The sequence below is a fragment of the Arachis stenosperma genome, chromosome 3, assembly GCF_014773155.1.
Source record: "Arachis stenosperma cultivar V10309 chromosome 3, arast.V10309.gnm1.PFL2, whole genome shotgun sequence".
Lineage (NCBI taxonomy): Eukaryota > Viridiplantae > Streptophyta > Magnoliopsida > Fabales > Fabaceae > Arachis > Arachis stenosperma.
In genome coordinates, this window is record NC_080379.1 from 156691609 (window position 1) to 156711091 (window position 19483).

The 19483-nt window shown below is 33.7% G+C and overlaps 1 protein-coding gene across 1 annotated transcript; it reads left to right on the top strand.

The window, feature by feature from the left end:
* Positions 1–2629: 2629 nt before the first annotated feature.
* On the top strand, positions 2630–4147 carry LOC130967004 (uncharacterized). The gene is made up of 4 exons (XM_057891826.1): positions 2630–2993; positions 3141–3410; positions 3526–3617; positions 3707–4147. Exons 1-4 carry the CDS (start codon positions 2630–2632, stop codon positions 4145–4147), a joined length of 1167 nt encoding a protein of 388 aa, XP_057747809.1.
* Positions 4148–19483: the final 15336 nt, after the last annotated feature.

A 19483-nucleotide genomic window follows, 5' to 3' on the forward strand; every position in this document is an offset into this window, starting at 1 on the left:
AAATTATTATTTTCTAACTAAAATTATTTTCATAATAATGTTTAGATTGTCTCATGTGAATTATAGATGTACTGTCTAGTCATTGAGTTGAAAACTCACCCTTTTTTTTAAAAAAAATAATTTTCAGGAATAAGTATTTGATTATGTGAGCCTTTCTATGCAAGAGTAATGATCTGCAATGGGTTCTATTTCTTGTTGAGATCTTAGATGTCATCTGCTCCATATGTCACAGGCAGGATTCATCTATATTTATTTATTTTATTTTTGTTAAATTATGTAATTTTTCATTCTAAAAAGTGTAAATTTATCAAAAATTATTTGTAACCTTTTTATTTATCTTATATTCGAATCTGTTAGGCTTGCTAGGGAACTCTTTTTCCTGAGCGCCAGTCATGGCTCATTTTGGGCTGTGACATAGTTAAATAGATGTAAGTTCATCCTATTCTAAGTAATTTTGCAGCATTATGTGTTTCTTCTTCTTTTTCGTTTGATTTTTTTATTTTTATTCTTGTTAAGAGAGTAAAACAAGAAGAAACTTGAGAAGGTAAAAAAAAGATGAATAAGAAAAGAAGAAGAAGAAGATGGTGATTATGATAAAACAAAGAGTAGAAGATGAGCAGGAGGAAGATGAAGAGTTTTAAATTATGCAGAACTTATCAGAATAAAAATACACCCAAATATCTTTGTGCTACACCCAAATTTGCTGCAGAAAAATATTTTTTCTAATGCTATATTTTTTCTTCTGAATTGAACCACACCTTAGCCACTTGATTGGATTAAAAACAATAATCAATTTTGTTTTGGTTCAATTGACAATCTGAACTTGAATTATTTATTATCTTCAACAACGAGATAACTGATTATGGAGGAGAAAGAGAAAAAAAAGGAGAAAAAATTCTAATAAAAAAAAAGAAGAAGGAAATGGAGGAGGAAGAGGTGACGAGAGAGAAAAATTACGAAAAAAGAAAAAGACGAGGCACGGAGAAAGAAGAAGAAGAAGAGGCACAGAAAAAAACATAAAAATGCGTGAATATAAATGACTTATATGAAAAAATGCTTGTATGTGGAGAATGGTGACCACTCAGATAAATACGCCTATTTAATCTTTTGCTAAAGATGTTTTCATGTTGTATTTTAATTGGTTTCTATATAATTTATTCAGTGTTCCTCATCACATATTATTAAATTCCTCAAAAGATTTTCTTTCCAAAAATAATAAAAACATTTAATTTGGACTAAAACCAAAAAGGTAATAGATTAACTATTAGATTTTTTTAAAATTATTTATATAAAAAATATATCACATTCATCAAAAAATATATATATATATATATATATATATATATCTATATATATATATATATATATATATATATATATATATATATAAAACAAGCTCAAGTCTCTTAAAATTTTTACAAATAAAAAAATAATTAATTCATATTCGTACAATATATAAAATAATTACTATATTATTATTATATTATAGATTAAAATTCACTAATTTAAATTTTCTTTTCATTTTTAATATAAGAATTAAAAATAAATAAAATTTTTATAACTAAATATAGTGTAACAAAATATATATAATATTAATTAGTTCTTAAAAAATTATAAAAAATAGTTTCTTTTATTTTAGTAAAATAACTATTTATTAAAGTAGACAAATGAATTATTTTCTTTTCTCATATACAGTTTTTTTAAGACATAAAAGTAATTAATTAGGACATTGGTTAAGATAATTAAAGTCACTATTTTATTAAATTTTTAATTTAAAGAGAAATCCTAGTTAATTTTAGTATAGAAATTTCGAATTTGAAAACATTGATAAAAATTATGTTAAATTTTGATTTATTTGATTCTCATTTAAATTAATCACTACATAAGTTAAAGTTCTGTTTTGAAGTTATATTCGAGCATTAATCTGATTTTTAAAGTTTCAATTTACTTAGTTTGATTTTTTAACTTAGGTATCCGTGACTCATATTAGGGTTTTAAGTGTTTAGTTGAAAAAAAATTAAGGTAAAAAATTTCAATTGTCACATCAAATAGTCGCTAGAACGTATAATGTAGTAATCGTTAGTCCATCTCAACATGTCGTTAACGATTTTGTGAGACAATGACAAAAATAAGATCAGGAACCAATGTGAGTCATAACTATTAAGTTGGGAGACTAAATTGAGTAAATCGAAATTTTTGAAATTAGATTGAAATACGAACATAATTTCAGAGACCAATAAGTATTATCTCTTTATTGACAATTAAGTTGTTTTAATGGTAATTAAGATATAATAATGATTTATAATTAAAAAATATTCTTTTGCAACAATGAACCTATAATAGTAGTTAGGGGTATTCATAGATTAGATCATATCCATAAATTCGCAGTATTTATCCGTATCTGATCTGTAATTTGTGGATATGATCTGATCTGTAAGATGATCGGATTGGATCGAATCAGATCCAAACTCTAATAAGATAAAAGTAAATATGTTTAAAAAAGTAAACAAAAAATTATTAACTTTTTTTAAAAAAATAAAATTTTTAATATTTTTATTTTAAGGATATATTTGATATCTGATCCAAACATAAAAAGTGCGAATATCGAAGGTATTTATATGCAGCTTGGATGATCCTACGGGAGGAAGAGTTACTGAAGACATTTCAAGGTTTGAATTTGGGAGTTAGAAAAGAATCTGGAATCCTATGTTTGAGTCAGTTGCAAATTTTAAGTGATTTTAAATCAGATCTTTTGAAGGCTCATCAAGACAGTGAAACGTTACGTAAGGTATTACCAGCAGTTGAACAGGAAAAACAGTGGAGAGTGTCAAAAGGACAGGATGGTTTGTGGATGTTCAAGAACTGGATTGTTGTGCCAGATACTGGGGACCTACGACAGAGTATCTTGAAAGAAGCTCATAAGAGCGGGTTTTCAATTCATCCAGGAAGTACTAAAATGTATCAGGATCTAAAAGCGATATTCTGGTGGCCAGGTATGAAGAATGATGTGGCATTGCATGTATCTAAATGTTTAACGTGTCAGAAGGTTAAGATTGAGTATCAGAGACCATCAAGGACCCTTTAGCCTTTGGAGATTCCACAATGGAAATGGGAGAGTATTGCAATAGATTTTGTGATAGGTTTGCCTAGAACCCGGTCTGGTTATGATGCTATTTGGGTGGTTGTGGACCAATTGACGAAATCAGCTCATTTTCTTCCTATCCAAATAAGTTGCACAATGGAGGAATTGGCTCGAATGTATATCAAAGAGATTGTTAGGTTACATGGCGTGCCTTCTACTATTATATCTGATAGAGATCCTCGTTTTATATCAAGGTTCTGGGGAGCTTTTCAGCGTGCATTTGGGACTCAGTTAAGTTTGAGTACTGCGTATCATCCTCAGATAGATGGTCAGTCAGAGAGAACTATTTAGACCTTGGAGGATATGCTAAGGGCTTGTGTTTTGGACCAGTCAGCGAGCTGGGATCGATATATGCCATTAGTGGAATTTGCTTATAATAATAGCTATCATGCGAGCATCGAAATGGCTCTATATGAAGCTCTATATGGCAGGAAATGTCAATCTCTGTTGTGTTGGTATGAAGCTGGAGAAAAGAGTTTGTTAGAGCCTGAGATGATAGTTGAAACGACTGAGCAAATAAAGAAGATTCGTAGTCGAATGCTTATAGCCTAAAGCCGCCAAAAGATCTATGCCGACCAAAGGCGAAAGCCTTTGGATTTTGAAGAAGGAGAACATGTCTTTCTGAAAGTTACACCAACCACTGGAGTGGGAAGAGCTATTAAGACTGAGAAACTGAATCCCCGTTATATTGGACCGTTTGAGATCCTGAAGAGAATTGGACCAGTGACTTATAGAATTGCCTTACCGCCGTATCTTTCAAACTTGCACGATGTGTTCCATGTGTCACAGCTTCAGAAGTATACTCCTGATGCAAGTCATGTTCTGGAACCAGAACCAATCCAAGAAAGAGAAGATCTAACACTTCCAGTAATTCCTGTGAGAATTGATTATATTAATATTAAACGATTACGTGGAAAGAAAGTATCTTTGGTAAAAGTAGCTTGGAGTCGAGCTAGTATCGAGGAACATACCTGGGAGCTCAAATCAGATATGCGAAAAGACTAGCCACATCTCTTTTCAGGTTACTAGATTTGAATTTTGAGGGCAAAATTCTTTATTAGGTGGGTAGGATGTAAACCTCGGTTAAATTAGTAGATAATTAGGTAATAAATTAGTTTTTAATAAGAAAGATTAGAAATGTAAAAATTATATCAAATTAGGATAGAGCTCGTCGAAACGAGAATTTTGACACCAATTTCGAAGAAAACGGTCCAAGATTGGACCGAACAGGCCGAACCAGTTGAACCGGACCCAAACTGGGTCGTCGGTCCAACCGGACCAACTCATTAAATGAAGCCAAACTCCTTTCTCTCCCTCATTTGGCTGCAGCAGCGTGAAACGCTTCCAGGGAGGTGAGAAAGCTTCCGAAACCCTTACGGTGGTTTCCGATCCCCGTAACTTCTCCGTCCGAGCTCCAATCGCCACACTGTTTACGGCCACGCATTCACCGCGTTGAACTCTATGTTAAGGAACAATTTTACTGGTAACTTGTTTAATCACTCTCAGCCCTCTTTTCCCCCAATTTTTGAATTTTTAATGGAAATGTTAAATTTCTTTGATTTCTAATGTTTTAGGATCCAATTAGTTTGAGAAAAATGTTTACTCTTGCTTATGTGAAGCTTGGGTAAGGTAAGGATACGATAATTTTATTTTAATTTTATTGAATTTGAGCTTTGAGTATTAAATTGGATATATATGTGTTATGAATGTGTATTAGGTTGTGAATAAATAATTGGAGCTTGAAATTGTGAATACTGGAACTTGGAGAAAGCGGATTAGTTGAGGTTTTAAGGGCTATGTTCTTTTAGGAAAATTGTCTTGGAATAATACTTGGGAATCAGCTAAGGTATGGTTTAGGTTTCTTATATTTAATATATAATATTCTATGAAAACTTAGGCTAGATGACCATAAGATAAGTTGGAATGCAGGTGTATGTTAATGTTTAGTAATTTGTTGTCAAATATATTTGGTTGGTGCTTGTGGATTAACTGGTGATTTGGTGAATTATTGATTTGAGGTATAACTATTGTGGAGGTTGTTGTGATAATGAAGTATTTTGTGTTAAAAGCCTAGGATTTTGTGAACTATGATTCTTAGTTGAATTTTGGTTGTTGGATTTGAATATTGTATGAGTATAGTTGTTGATCTGAGGTAGATTTATTGTGGTGATTGTTTTGATGATGAGGAAGGGTATGTTGAATTGAAAAGAATGCAGGTTTGGACCCGAAAAGGGTGGCAAAGTCCGAGTTTTAGAGGAGATGCTGCCAAAATTTTATAAAAATTAGAGATTTTGTTTATATGATTATTTAAAAAGATTTAGATTCAAAGGTTATATGGTTTGATTTTGAGTTATTAAGAAAATGAGCATGTTTTAAGTTTGATTCATTTAGAGAAGGATGAATTATGTTTTGAAATGAAACTATTGATGGACGGAATGGGGGTGTGATAATGAAGGATAAGGATTGAATATGATTGATGTATGATGATGAATGAGATGCGATTGAGAATGATGTGGATGTTGATGAATTATGATTGAATTATTTATATGGCTTATGAATTTGAATAATCTAAGATACGAGATTCCCTGGATAAGTGTCGTGGCTTGTCACCACGTGTACCAGGTAGAAAACTCGATACTCTGTTGATCCTATGACGTAAGTGTGACCGGGCACTATATAAATTCCCGGGAATGTTACCCTCAGTAAGCAATATTGATTATTTGAAATAAAGCTATGCATAGACTCTTGGGGATGCACATCGGGGGACAGTCTAAGTAAAATTCAGACTTGTCGGGTTGGCTGGACAACCAACAGATGAGCCTCATTAGCCATAGGACAGGCATGTATCATATGCATATTACTTGAGCTACTTGCTTGTGCTTTAATTGGGTATGCCTATATGTACTTGCCATGCTAAATGTGTATTTGTTACCTACAGTAATTTTAACTTTCTTGTGTTTGCCTTTATCTGTCTATTTGTATGTGAAAATGCATGATGGAACTTGAGGTATGGAAGAATGGCAGTATAGGACGTAGATTTAATGTTAAGTTAAGTTAGGTTTAAATATTCTTAGAAAACCACCTTTTATGGCTTCTGTTTAATACTTTAAGCTCTATAATCTAAGTGTTGGCATTGTAGGATTGCCTCTGGCATTCCCAGGGCCTTATATATTATGTGTGTGGCACCTTTACTATACTGAAAACCTCCGGTTCTCATTCCATACTATGTTGTTATTTTTCAGATGCAGGTCAACAGGCATCTCGTTAGGCATCTGGACTCTTAAAGCGGAGTGGTCACTGTGATATTTTGTTATGCTATGATGTATATATATGTACTTAGCTTTCTCTCCACATAACATATTCCTTTTGATCCTCCTAGAGGTGTATGGAGAGGCAGGATTTGTTTATGTACATTTGGGTTTTGGATATGTATATATATGTATATATGTGTGTATATTCTCCGGCCAGTCTTGACTCCGCAGGCTGAGTCAGGAGCACATTATTTTCTATCATTGACTCTCTGTTCTTGTTTTGGTTTACTTTACACTTGACAGCTGTAGCTTTCTTAGCACGCGAGTTAACTCATTTTCCAAGCGTTGCGCTTTTATTTCGCGATTTTTATTTCCTTTATTCTTCAAGGTTCCTAGCATATTATAATTCTTCTGCTATTATATATATATACATTTTATTTTAGAGGTCGTAATACCACACCACCTCTGTTTTACGACTTAAGTGTAAAGCTCTGTGTGGTAGGGTGTTATATTATGGTATCAGAGCAGTTCGTTCCTATAGAGCCTAAGAGACGGACAGATTGTGCTTCTATGCATTCTCTGTATATGTGTCTATGTGCTATTAGGATATCTGACTGATATATATGGCATAAACGTTTGTGAGCATGCATTTGGAACTTAAAGTATTAGACCTGCGATATTGAGACTGATCAACTTAATATCACTTGTTTGGTGTGTATAGGGACTAGATGTCGACTCGCGGACGCGGTCGTGAGCGAGGTAAAGGCAGGATAAGCACCGTTACTCCTGCCCCCACAGGGACTGATCCAGTAGACTTTATGGCTGCCCTAGGAAATATGGCTGCAGCTATGCAGGCAACAGCTGAGGCACCGGGTAATCAGATAAATCAGGGTAATCATGGGAACAATAATGATGAGGACGGTGCTATGACACTTGTTACATTTCTGAAAGTTTGCTCTTCGACTTTTAGGGGAACCTCAAATTCCACTTATGCGAATAATTTGATTCAGGCTATGGAAAGGGCGTTACAGGCACAGTAGGTTCCTGAAGAGTAATGGGTTGAATTTGGAACTTATTAGTTACAAGGTGAAGTTCAGTATTGGTGGCAGGGAACACGATGTATCCTGCAACCTGATGGTGCTACGATTCCTTGGGAAGTTTTTTGGACAGAGTTCTATAAGAAATATTTTCCTAATTCAGCCAGAAATACCAAGGAACTTGAATTAATGCAGTTAAAGCAGGGACAGATGACTGTAGCTTAGTATACTAGCAAATTTGAAGAGTTATGTCACTTTTCTCGTATCTGTCAGGGTGCGCCTAAAGATTTTGCTGAATGAAAGTGTATTAAATATGAAGGAGGTCTTCGGAGCAATATTATGAGCTTCGTTGCTCCAATGGAAATCAGGGTGTTTTCTGAATTGGTGAATAAGAGTAGGGTGGCTAAGGATTGTGTGAGGAAGGCGGCAGCAGAGAAAGGAAGTTTGAGGGTGCCTTTTCAGAGGTCTTCAGGGAGGAACTTTGCTCCGAGAGGTAGGAATTTCAAGTGTGAAGGCTTTGTTCCGCAGCAAACTCAGGGCCAGGGTAGTTACAAAAGGCCGAATACTAATGTCAATCAAGGAAGAAGGTTTGGGAAGCAGCCACAGCAGGATCTGAATTGTCAGAGGTGTGGAAAGTATCATCCTGGAGTTCCATACAGATTAGGACTTGGAGTATGCTATTCCTGTGGATAGCCCGGGCATATAGCTACTAATTGCCCGGAGAAGAAGAAGTATGAGACTGGTAGAGTGCAGCAGTCGGGGAGAGTATACACCACTTCTACCATAGGTGCTGAGGGATTTGAGACACTGATTAGAGGTAATTGTGAAATGGCTGGTAAAATCTTAAATACTTTATTTGATTCAGGAGCAAGTCATTCATTTATTGCATTTGAAAAGGCCCATGAATTAGGATTGAGAATGGTGGTTTTAGGTTATGATTTGAAAGTATATAATGCTACTCATGAAGCTATGGTGACTAGGATAGGATGTCCACAAGTTTCCTTTCTTCGAGTATAACAGCGTGAATTTGTGCATGATTTGATTTGTTTGCCTATGAATGGTCTTGATCTCATTTTGGGATTGGATTGGTTATCCAAAAATCATGTTTTGCTTGATTGTTCTGAGAAGTCAGTACAGTTTATTCCTGAAGGGTCAGAAGCACCGGTTGTGGTGAATAGTTACTATTTGAATTCTATGATAGTGAACTGTTTTGGAACTGAATGTCAGGGTATTATGTTATTAACTGTGGGAGTATCAGGTGATGATCAAAATTTAGAGCAGATTCCGGTTGTATGTGAATTTCCAGATGTGTTTCCGGATGATATTAATGAATTTTCACCTAACCGGGAAGTTGAATTCGCAATTGAGTTAGTGCCTGAAGCCGGTCCGATTTCAATTACTCCTTATAGGATGTCACATTTAGAAATGGCTGAACTGAAGGCTCAGCTGGAAGATTTGTTGGGTAAGCATTTTATCCGACCAAGTGTTTCTCTGTGGGGAGCGCTAGTGTTACTGGTAAAGAAGAAGGATGGGAGTATGTGGTTGTGTATCGATTATCGGCAATTGAATAAGATCACTGTGAAGAATAAATATCCGTTGCCTAGAATCGATGATCTAATGGATCAGTTACAGGGTGCTGGTGTGTTTTCTAAGATTGATCTGCGATCTGGTTATCATCAGATAAGGGTTAGAGATGAGGATATTCCGAAAACTGCTTTCTGAACCCGTTATGGTCATTATGAGTATACAGTGATGTCTTTCAGGTTAACTAATGCCCCGACAGTATTTATGGATTATGTGAACAGGATTTTCCGACCGTATCTGGATAAGTTTATTATTGTCTTCATTGATGACATTCTTATTTATTCTAAGACTGAATAGGAGCATGCTTATCACTTACGAACTATGCTGCAAATTCTGAGAGACAGGAAGTTATATGCTAAGTTATCTAAATGTGAGTTTTAGAAGAGTGAAGTAAAGTTTCTCGGCCACGTGGTGAGTAAGCAGGGAATAGCTGTGGATCCTGCTAAGGTGGAAGCAGTGATGAATTGGAAGCGACCAACTTTAGTGACAGAGGTCAGGAGTTTTCTAGGTTTGGCGGGGTATTATCGCAGATTCATTAAGGAATTTTCACAGCTCGCCTTACCTTTAACTAAATTAACTAGGAAGGATACGCCTTTTATATGGACTCCAGAGTGTGAAGAGAGTTTCCAAGCATTGAAGCACAGGTTGACTACTGCACCTGTATTGGTATTACCTGAACCAAGTGAACCGTCTGAAGTGTATTATGATGCATCTCTGAAAGGTTTGGGGAGCGTTCTGATGCAGCACCAGAATGTTGTAGTATACACCTCACGGCAATTAAGGCCGCATGAAATGAACTATCCGACACATGATTTGGAACTTGCTGCTGTTGTGTTTGCTTTAAAGATCTGGAGGCACTACCTCTATGGTGTTAGGTTTCATGTTTTCTCATATCATAATAGTTTGAAGTATCTTTTTAAGTAGAAAGAGTTAAATATGCGTCAGAGGAGGTGGATGAAGCTTCTGAAAGATTATGATTTTGAATTGAATTATCATCCAGAAAAAGCAAATGTTGTGGAAAACGCTTTGAGCTGGAAGTCTTTATATGCAGCTTGGATGATGCTACGGGAGGAAGAGTTACTGAAGGCATTTCAAGGTTTGAATTTGGGAGTTAGAGAAGAATCTGAAATCCCGTGTTTGAGTCAGCTGCAAATTTCAAGTGATTTTAAATCAGAACTTTTTAAGGCTCATCAAGACAATGAAGCATTACGTAAGGTATTACCAGTAGTTGAACAGGGAAAACAGTGGAAAGTGTCAGAAGGACAGGATGGTTTGTGGAGGTTCAAGAACCGGATTGTTGTGCCAAATATGGGGACCTACGACAGAGTATCTTGAAAGAAGCTCATAAGAGCGGGTTTTCAATTCATCCAGGGAGTACTAAAATGTATCAAGATCTGAAAGCGATGTTCTGGTGGCCAGGTATGAAGAATGATGTGGCATTGCCTGTATCTAAATGTTTAACGTGTCAGAAGGTTAAGATTGAGCATCAGAGACCATCAGGGACCCTTCAGCCTTTGGAGATTCCACAATGAAAATGGGAGAGTATCGCAATGGATTTTGTGATAGGTTTGCCTAGAACCCAGTCTGGTTGTGACGCTATTTGGGTGGTTGTGGACCGATTGGCAAAATCATCTCATTTTCTTCCTATCCGAATAAGTTGCACAATGGAGGAATTGGCTCAAATGTATATCAAATAGATTTTTAGGTTACATGGCGTGCCTTCTACTATTATATCTGACAGAGATCCCCGTTTTACATCAAGATTATGGGGAGCTTTTCAGCATGCATTTGGGACTCAGTTAAGTTTGAGTACTACGTATCACCCTCAGACAGATGGTCAGTCAAAGAGAACTATTCAGACCTTGGAGGATATGCTAAGGGCTTGTGTTTTGGACCAACCAGCGAGCTATGATCGATATATGTCATTAGTGGAATTTGCTTATAATAATAGCTATCATGCGAGCATTGGAATGGCTCCATATGAAGCTCTATATGGCAGGAAATGTCAATTTCCGTTGAGTTGGTATGAAGCTGGAGAAAGGAGTTTGTTAGGGCCTGAGATGATAGTTAAAACGACTAAGCAAATAAAGAAGATTCGTAGTCAAATGCTTATAGCCCAAAGTCGCCAAAAGAGCTATGCCGACCAGAGACGAAAGCCTTTGGAGTTTGAAGAAGGAGAACGTGTCTTTCTGAAAGTTACACCAACCACTGGAGTGGGAAGAGCTATTAAGATTAAGAAACTGGGTCATACTTCCGTTCCACCCAAATTCATAACATAAAGAACAAAAACAATTATTGAAATATAAATCAAAACATGGATTAAATTAGAAAGATCAAACAAATAAATCCATACAAATAGACAGAGCTCCTAACCTTAACAATGGAGGATTAGTTGCTCATGGTTCGGAGAAGAAAAATAAGGGTTCTGGTAAAAATCTGTGTTCATCTGATGGCATCTAAATTCCTATTTATAACTAATCCTAATAAATTTAAAATCTAATTATCTAAAATTAAAAATAATATCTTTTCCTAAAAAATAAGATTTGAATTTAAATTCGAATTAATTAACAGGTCTTCAGCTGATGGGTGAGAACCACTTGATTTGTCCATTCTGTAGCTTTTAATCTGTGTTTTCTGGGCTAAAAGCTGAGTTAAAACATCCCAGAAATTTTCCCAGCGTTTTCTGTTAATTATGCAGATCGCTCATGTGACGCGTCCGCGTCGTCGACGCGTTCACGTCATTTATGCAGATTCCAGTCCACGCGTTCGCGTCAGGCACGCGATCGCGTTATTGCGATTTCCTTCATTTCGCGCGGTCGCGTGAGCCATGCGTCCGCATCGGTATTCGCTGGTCATCTCCTTGGTTTCTTCTCTTTCTCTGTAGAAACTTCATCAAATCCATCCGAATGCTACCTAAAATAAATAAAATTGTACAAAACTCAAAATAGCATCCATAGTGGCTAAAATATAATTAATTCTTAATTAAACTCAACAAATTAGATGCAAATTCACTAGAAAAAGATAGACAAGATGCTCACACATCAGATGACCATAGGATAAGTTAGAATGCAGGTGTATGTTAATGTTTAGTAATTTGTTGTCAAATATATTTGGTTGGTGCTTGTGGATTAACTGGTGATTTGGTGAATTATTGATTTGAGGTATAACTATTGTGGAGGTTGTTGTGGTAATGAGGTATTTTGTGTTAAAAGCCTAGGATTTATGAACTATGATTCTTAGTTGAATTTTGGTTGTTGGATTTGAATATTGTATAAGTATAGTTGTTGATCTGAGGTAGATTTATTGTGGTGATTGTTTTGATGATGAGGAATGGTATGTTGAATTAAAAAGAATGCAGGTTTGGACCTGAAAAGGGTGGCAAAGTCCGAATTTTAGAGAAGATACTGCCGAAATTTTATAAAAATTAGAGATTTTGTTTATATGGTTATTTAAAAAGATTTAGATTCAAAGGTTATATGGTTTGATTTTGAGTTATTAAGAAAATGGGCATGTTTTAAGTTTGATTCATTTAGAGAAGGATGAATTATGTTCTGAAATGGAACTATTGATGGACGGAATGGGGGTGTGATAATGAAGGATAAGGATTGAATATGATTGATGTATGATGATGAATGAGATGCGATTGAGAATGATGTGGATGTTGATGAATTATGATTGAATTATTTATATGGCTTATGAATTTGAATAATCTAAGATACGAGATTCCCTAGATAAAGTGCCGTGGCTTGCCACCACGTGTACGAGGTAGGAAACTCGATACTCTGTTGACCCTACGACGTAAATGTGACCGGGCACTATATAAATTCCAGGAAATGTTACCCCCATTGAGCAATATTGATTATTTGAAATAAAGCTATGCATAGACTCTTAGGGATGCACGTCGGGGGGCAGTCTAAGTACAATTCAGACTTGTCGGGTTAGCTGGATAACTAACAGATGAGCCTCATCAGCCATAGGACAGGCATGCATCATATGCATATTACTTGACTTACTTGCTTGTGCTTTAATTGGGTATGCCTATATGTAGTTGCCATGCTAAATGTGTATTTGTTACCTACAATAATTGTAACCTTCTTGTGTTTGTCTTTATCTATCTATTTGTCTGTGAAAATACATGATGGAACTGGAGGTATGAGGGAATGGCAGTATGGGACTTAGATTTAAGGTTAAGTTAAGTTAGGTTTAAATATTCTTAGAAAACCACCTTTTATGGCTTCTGTTTAATACTTTAAGCTCTATAATCTGAGTGTCGGCGTTCTAGGATTGCCTCTGGCATTCCCAGGACCTTATATATTATGTTTGTGGCATCTTTACCATACTGAGAACCTCTGGTTCTCATTCCATACTATGTTGTTGTTTTTCAGATGCAGGTCGAGAGGCATCTCGTTAGGCGTCTGGACTCTTGAAGCAGAGTGGTCATTACGTTATTTTGTTATGCTATGATGTATATATATGTACTTAGCTTTCTCTCCACATAACATATTCCTTTTGATCCTCCTAGAGGTGTATGGAGAGGTAGGATTTTGTTTATGTAAATTTGGGTTTTGGATATGTATATATATGTATATATGTGTGTATATTCTCCGGCCAGTCTTGACTCCGCAAGCTGAGTTAGGAGCTCGTTATTTTGTATCCTTGACTCTCTGTTCCTGTTTTGGGTTACTTTACACTTGACAGCTGTAGCTTTCTTAGCACGTGAGTTAACTCATTTCTCAAGCGTTGCGCTTTTATTTCGCGATTTTTATTTCCTCTATTCTTCAAGACTCCTAGCATATTATAATTCTTCTGCTATTATATATATACATTTTATTTTAGAGGTCGCAATAGCACACCACTTCTATTTTACGACTTAAGCGTAAAGCTCTGTGTGGTAGGGTGTTACAATTATTATTTTGTACATTAAAAAATAACAGGCCAAATTATTGCCATAACATAATAGAAGTATGGAAGTTTATTATTTTTCTCTAATGGAAGAAATAAAATTCTTTTCAATAGCTTATTTAACGTTTAGTACAATAAAAATAAATTTTATTAGAATAAATTTTAGTACGAGTTTAATATTTTTATTCATCATAAAATATTTATAGAATTACTCATAGATAAATTTTAGAAAAAAGAAAAAAAAGCATGATTTTTAATTTTATTTTTAAATAAACTTTATTTTTAATTTTAAAATAAATTTTATTTTTATTTTTTAATAATATTAATTTTTTATCGTATATAATTATTCAATTATTTTTTAATTATATATAAATAAATTACTCTTAATAAGACTTTTTTGTGTTATTCAATTATATTTTTTAAAAAATAATTAATTATTAAAATAATTAAACTTTTCACAACAAAAATAATAAAAAAAATTATGAACGAAAAAAATTAACCATGATAATTTTTTGTATTTTTATTCATATTTTAATTATAAACATAAATATAATTTGATTATATTATTTATGAAATGTGACTATAAATGTAGATAAAATTTAGTTATATTACTTATATATAGTTTTAATGTATTGTATTACTTATAAAATTAGATTATAATTATGACAATAGAATTGTTCTGGTATTTTTATATGTGTGACTAATTGGTGGTGTTAAAATATTACTCTTAATTATAAATAAGGTTTATAATTTAAAAAATCAAAGACTCAATTAAATATACGAAAAAAATGATGTTAAAATATTCGAAATTCAATTAAAATTATTTAAAATTAAAATTCAATAAAAATTTATATTCAATGTGTTTTGTATTAAATATATTTAATAACCTATTATATCATATTAGTTAAAATTAGATTTTATAATGTTAATTTCCTAATAACACTTTATTAAAAAAAAACTATTTTTTCAGAATTTTTTGTTACACTACATCTTGTTATAAAAAATTTATTTATTTCTAATGCTTATATTAAAAATAAAACAAAATTTAAATTAGTAAATTTTAATCTATAATATAATAATAATATATAATTGTTTTATATATTGTTCGAATATAAATTAATTATTTTTTATTTGTAAAAATTTTAAGAACTTGTTATATATATATGTATATATATATTTTGATAAATGTGATATATTTTTTTATATAAATAATTTAAAAAAAATCTAATAGTTAATTTATTATTTTTTTGGTTTTAGTCCAAATTAAATCTTTTTTATTATTTTTAGAAAAAAAATCTTTTGAGAAATTTAATAATATGTGATGAAAAACACCGAATAAATTATACATAAACCAATTAAAACACAATATGAAAACATCTTTAGCAAAAAATGAAATAAGCGTATTTATCTGAATGATCACCGTGAAGAGTTTATATATATATATATATATATATATATACACAAAAGATGATAAAGTTCACTACATTTTTTTATATGATATTAATAATGAGTTAAGCCCCATTTTGATCCGTGAGATTGACAAGTTGCACTGATTTAGTCATCCACATCCCGATTGCACTAAATTAGTCCTCCAAATTCAAAAAAATGCACCACGTTAGTCCTTAGCCTATTTTCCGTCACCGAAGGACTGACGCCGTTAATGACGTGGCCAAATATTGCCACGTTGGACACCTTAACAGTTATATGACGTGGCTTAAAGTTTGATTTGCTCCAATTTAGCTCTTATCCCCCTTTTAAAACCTAAGTTCATCCAGTGACCCAATCATCTTCTTCTTCTTCCCGTTTCTCTCTAGTTCTTCGTCTCCTGCTCCCTTCCGAGTTCGCCATCATGATTGCAAGGTGTACCACTCTCTGTTTGTATGTTCGACACTGCTCCACCAAGTCAACAATAACCTCCTGCCTAAGACCCTGAAAACAGGAAAAATACATTAGGTCAAGCAGGAGCACATTCTTTATAACACGACAATCAATAGTCTTTCTGAACCGAAACAAACCTATATTCAGATATTAGCAGCATGTTTAGAAGGGCAAATCTAATTACTCAAAATTGAATACTCAACAGAAATCGCGGCATGGTTGTTTGGGACTTAGGAAGCTATTAAGACCGGATGATTTAAGATACCAACTTTATTGTGAAACTGAGGAAGTTCAGAACTTACTTCTTTATTACTAGGGTCTAATGCATTTAGCATTTCTGAGAGAACATCCATAATACCCCGTGCATTCTGAATTTCGGTCAGACTGCCAAAGAAATATCAATTAAACAAAATAGTCCATAACTGCAAATAGCAATCTGTACCAAAGAATAATTTCCATCATCTCAATAATATCAACATCAGTACATACAATATGAAGCAGTTGGACGTTCCACTAAAAATAAATGTTTTAGTTTGGAACCATGGAAATTCAGAGTTTAACATCTTCTAAGTCAAAAATACCCCTTGACACTTAAAAAAACACTGATCAATGATCAAATGGCTATGTTTGTGGAGGCGTGAACACCGGTGCAGATTGCTCAGATCTCTGGGGAAATACTGCCCCAGCACGCTGAAATAAACAAATCCTTTATAAGTTAAGGAAACACACTTAAATTTTAAAAGATTATGTCAATATCCAAGTATAAAAGCTCATATTCTAGATCCATATATAAGGAATCAGATAAGCATCCTATTGAAAGGAAAAAATGATACATCTTGCTCTTATAAACTGTTTTCCTTATTACTTAGTTAAAAAAAAATAAAACAACAAAATTAACTGAACAACATTGTGGTAAACATACCAGCAGTTCCTGGTATGCAGCATAATACTGCAGATATCTTGATCGGGAACCTCCAAAGGCTTCTTGCCATGTATCTACAAGAATCAGTATCTTCTCTTTGACATGAAAATCAGGCTACATTTGGCATGAGAAATAAAATCAAATATTGTACAAGAAGAGGCCTAACATAAGAAAACAATGAAAACGTTCAAAATTTATGATACCTTCTTCTTTGCTATTTTCACCATCTCATGAAGCACATCTTTCTCTGCAACATGCATGTGAACAATGTCTCCGCAGTTCTTTATGATTGTCTCCAGTAACTAAAATACAACAGAATAGTGCAAGACCAAATGAGTTGCCACAGATATAGAGTCAAATGTGTCATTTATATCCAGACTAGACATAATACTTTCTAGCTGAAAAAAACACCATTAGAATAGGTATGTGGCTTCTACATTATAAGCATTTCATTTGAAAACAGTCTCCAAAGGCATAAATTAATGTTAGCAAAAAACCTAGCACAAAATATGCAAGTTACAAGGAATCCATTGATGTAGAATATAAGGAGTAAATTCCATTTGTTGCTCCTACTGTACTATTGTAGAAGAGTAGTGCTCACATTAGCACATCAGTATTGTTCATCGAGAGGTACAGTAGCACTGTTATTTAACATCTTATTCACGTCTTTTGAATCATGTAACCAATCTCATCTGGTTGGAAACGGACTGTTGACTTCTTATTATTATATTTCCTCTTGCATTGGATCTTTTTATATGGTTTATAAAATAAATTTTCATCAAATATGTTTTTGAGTTGAACTTTCCTTTACCTTCACTAAATTTCTCATCATATTTTACCAAACAATTGAAGCACTTGTCAATGTAACTTTACCAACGCATGCCTTCTTATCAAGAGAATATATAGTCATCCCTTTTTTATCTTTCTGAAACTTTTTTTTATGGTGGAACATAATATCTATGTTCACATCCATCTGCATGATTCAAAAAAATTTTTTTTTAGCATCAGTTCCACACAATCTCTTTAAGATACTTTTCATCAACTACATTCATACATGACAGACAGATATATCCAAATAAAACGCATTCATCTACCATCGGAATAGAGCATGAAGACAAACCCCAAAAAAATAGTTGCACATAACATCGAAATAAAACCCTAGTCCAAATTCCACTACAAACCTTAGCGAAAAACAATATACAAAGCAATAAACTATGATCAACAACCATCAACGCATTCCCTAAAATTTGAAAAAATAAAATTTTAAAATCTTCACTAACCTCGGTGACGGAACAAAAGCTCCTTGTAGCGGCAAAGTACCTCCTCAGACGTGTTCACTCATAATCCAACAGTCTCCGGAAATCCTATTGCAATTACTCGTTCCTATTTTGAGTGAGTAATGGAAGAGAGACGTTTTTCCACTGCGTCACTCATGGAGGAGTTGAAGACGAAGAGTGGAGACAAAAGAGGGAGATGTCAACGTTTTGTTTTTCAGCGTATAGAAACGACGTCACTCAAAGTGGTTTTTTAGTGCCAATTTAGAAACGATGCCGTTTTCTAGTGTCCAGCGTGGCAATATTTGGCTACGTCACTAACAACGTCAGTCTTCCGGTGACGGAAAATAGACTAAGAACTAACATAGTGCATTTTTTTGAATCTGAGGAACTAATTTAGTACAATCGAAATGTGGAGGACTAAATCAGTGCAACTTGTCAATCTCAGGGATCAAAATGGGGCTTAACTCTATTAATAATCAGTTAGGATTAGTTTTCACGCCGTAAATCAAGTAATGTATTTGCCAAGAAAAATTATGAAGTTATAATAAATAAACAAAAATGAGTCATTATCAAAAGAAAATATTTGGTAAAAAAAATAGCCAAAATCCGTCCATACTTTCTATTTTTGGTTTTATTAATTTTGATTTAGAGTAATTTATTTTGCTTCTCTCACATGCATAGTTATAGTTGATTTTAATAATTACATTTAATATGGGAAACATTCATAAACTTTTAATGTGGTGATTTATTTATAGAATATGTTATAATTATAATAAAAATATATCCCATGATTCTTGTAGTTTAAGTATTTAACTGACGTCCTGTGAATATAAAAGCTTATTAGCTAGTAACACATTCACTATCTCAATTGATGTCTTGCAAATATAAGTTCTAGCGATCAAGAAGAAAAAAAAATACTCCGTTAAATCGAAAGAAAAAAAAATTCATCATCTATCTTAACTTTTGTAAATGTTCAATTTTTATTCATGATATAATAATTTTTTTTAATAAGTATTGCCTTTATTTTTTTATTTATTGGTTGTTCTTTTATTGTTTATTTGCAGTCCCTTTCAAATATCAATTATTCTATATTTCTATTATTTTCTTCTACATTTCAACTTTTGCCAGATGCATCTTCAAGTATGGTGGGTTTCACCACTGTAGACTGTAGTGCTCCGTCTCAATTTAGGAATGCATAATTATCAAGGGTCAATCTATGATACAGATTCAAATTGATACAGATTTACAGATTTTCTGCTTGAATGAATATAAAGTTGACACGTGACAATCTTATTGCAGGGCTTGTCTCCTTCATCATGTTAGGGGTGGCTGAGCCGTTAGCCAAGGTTGTTTGGCTGGGGTATCTGGTGGTGGACTTGTTGAAGTGGGCTTTGGCATGGACAAAAATTTGGGTATCCAAGAAGACGGTTTTTTGTTCTTTTTTTACTTTGCGAATGGGACAAAAAAAAAAAAAAGAGTAACGCAGCCCC

Bases quoted from the DNA above. Each gene is read 5' to 3' on its own strand.
- LOC130967004 (XM_057891826.1), top strand. From the start codon at position 2,630: ATGATCCTACGGGAGGAAGAGTTACTGAAGACATTTCAAGGTTTGAAT. The intron at 2,994-3,140 runs GTATGAAGAATG...ATTTTGTGATAG, and splicing joins AGCGATATTCTGGTGGCCAG to GTTTGCCTAGAACCCGGTCT. The intron at 3,411-3,525 runs GTCAGTCAGAGA...TTATAATAATAG, and splicing joins GTATCATCCTCAGATAGATG to CTATCATGCGAGCATCGAAA.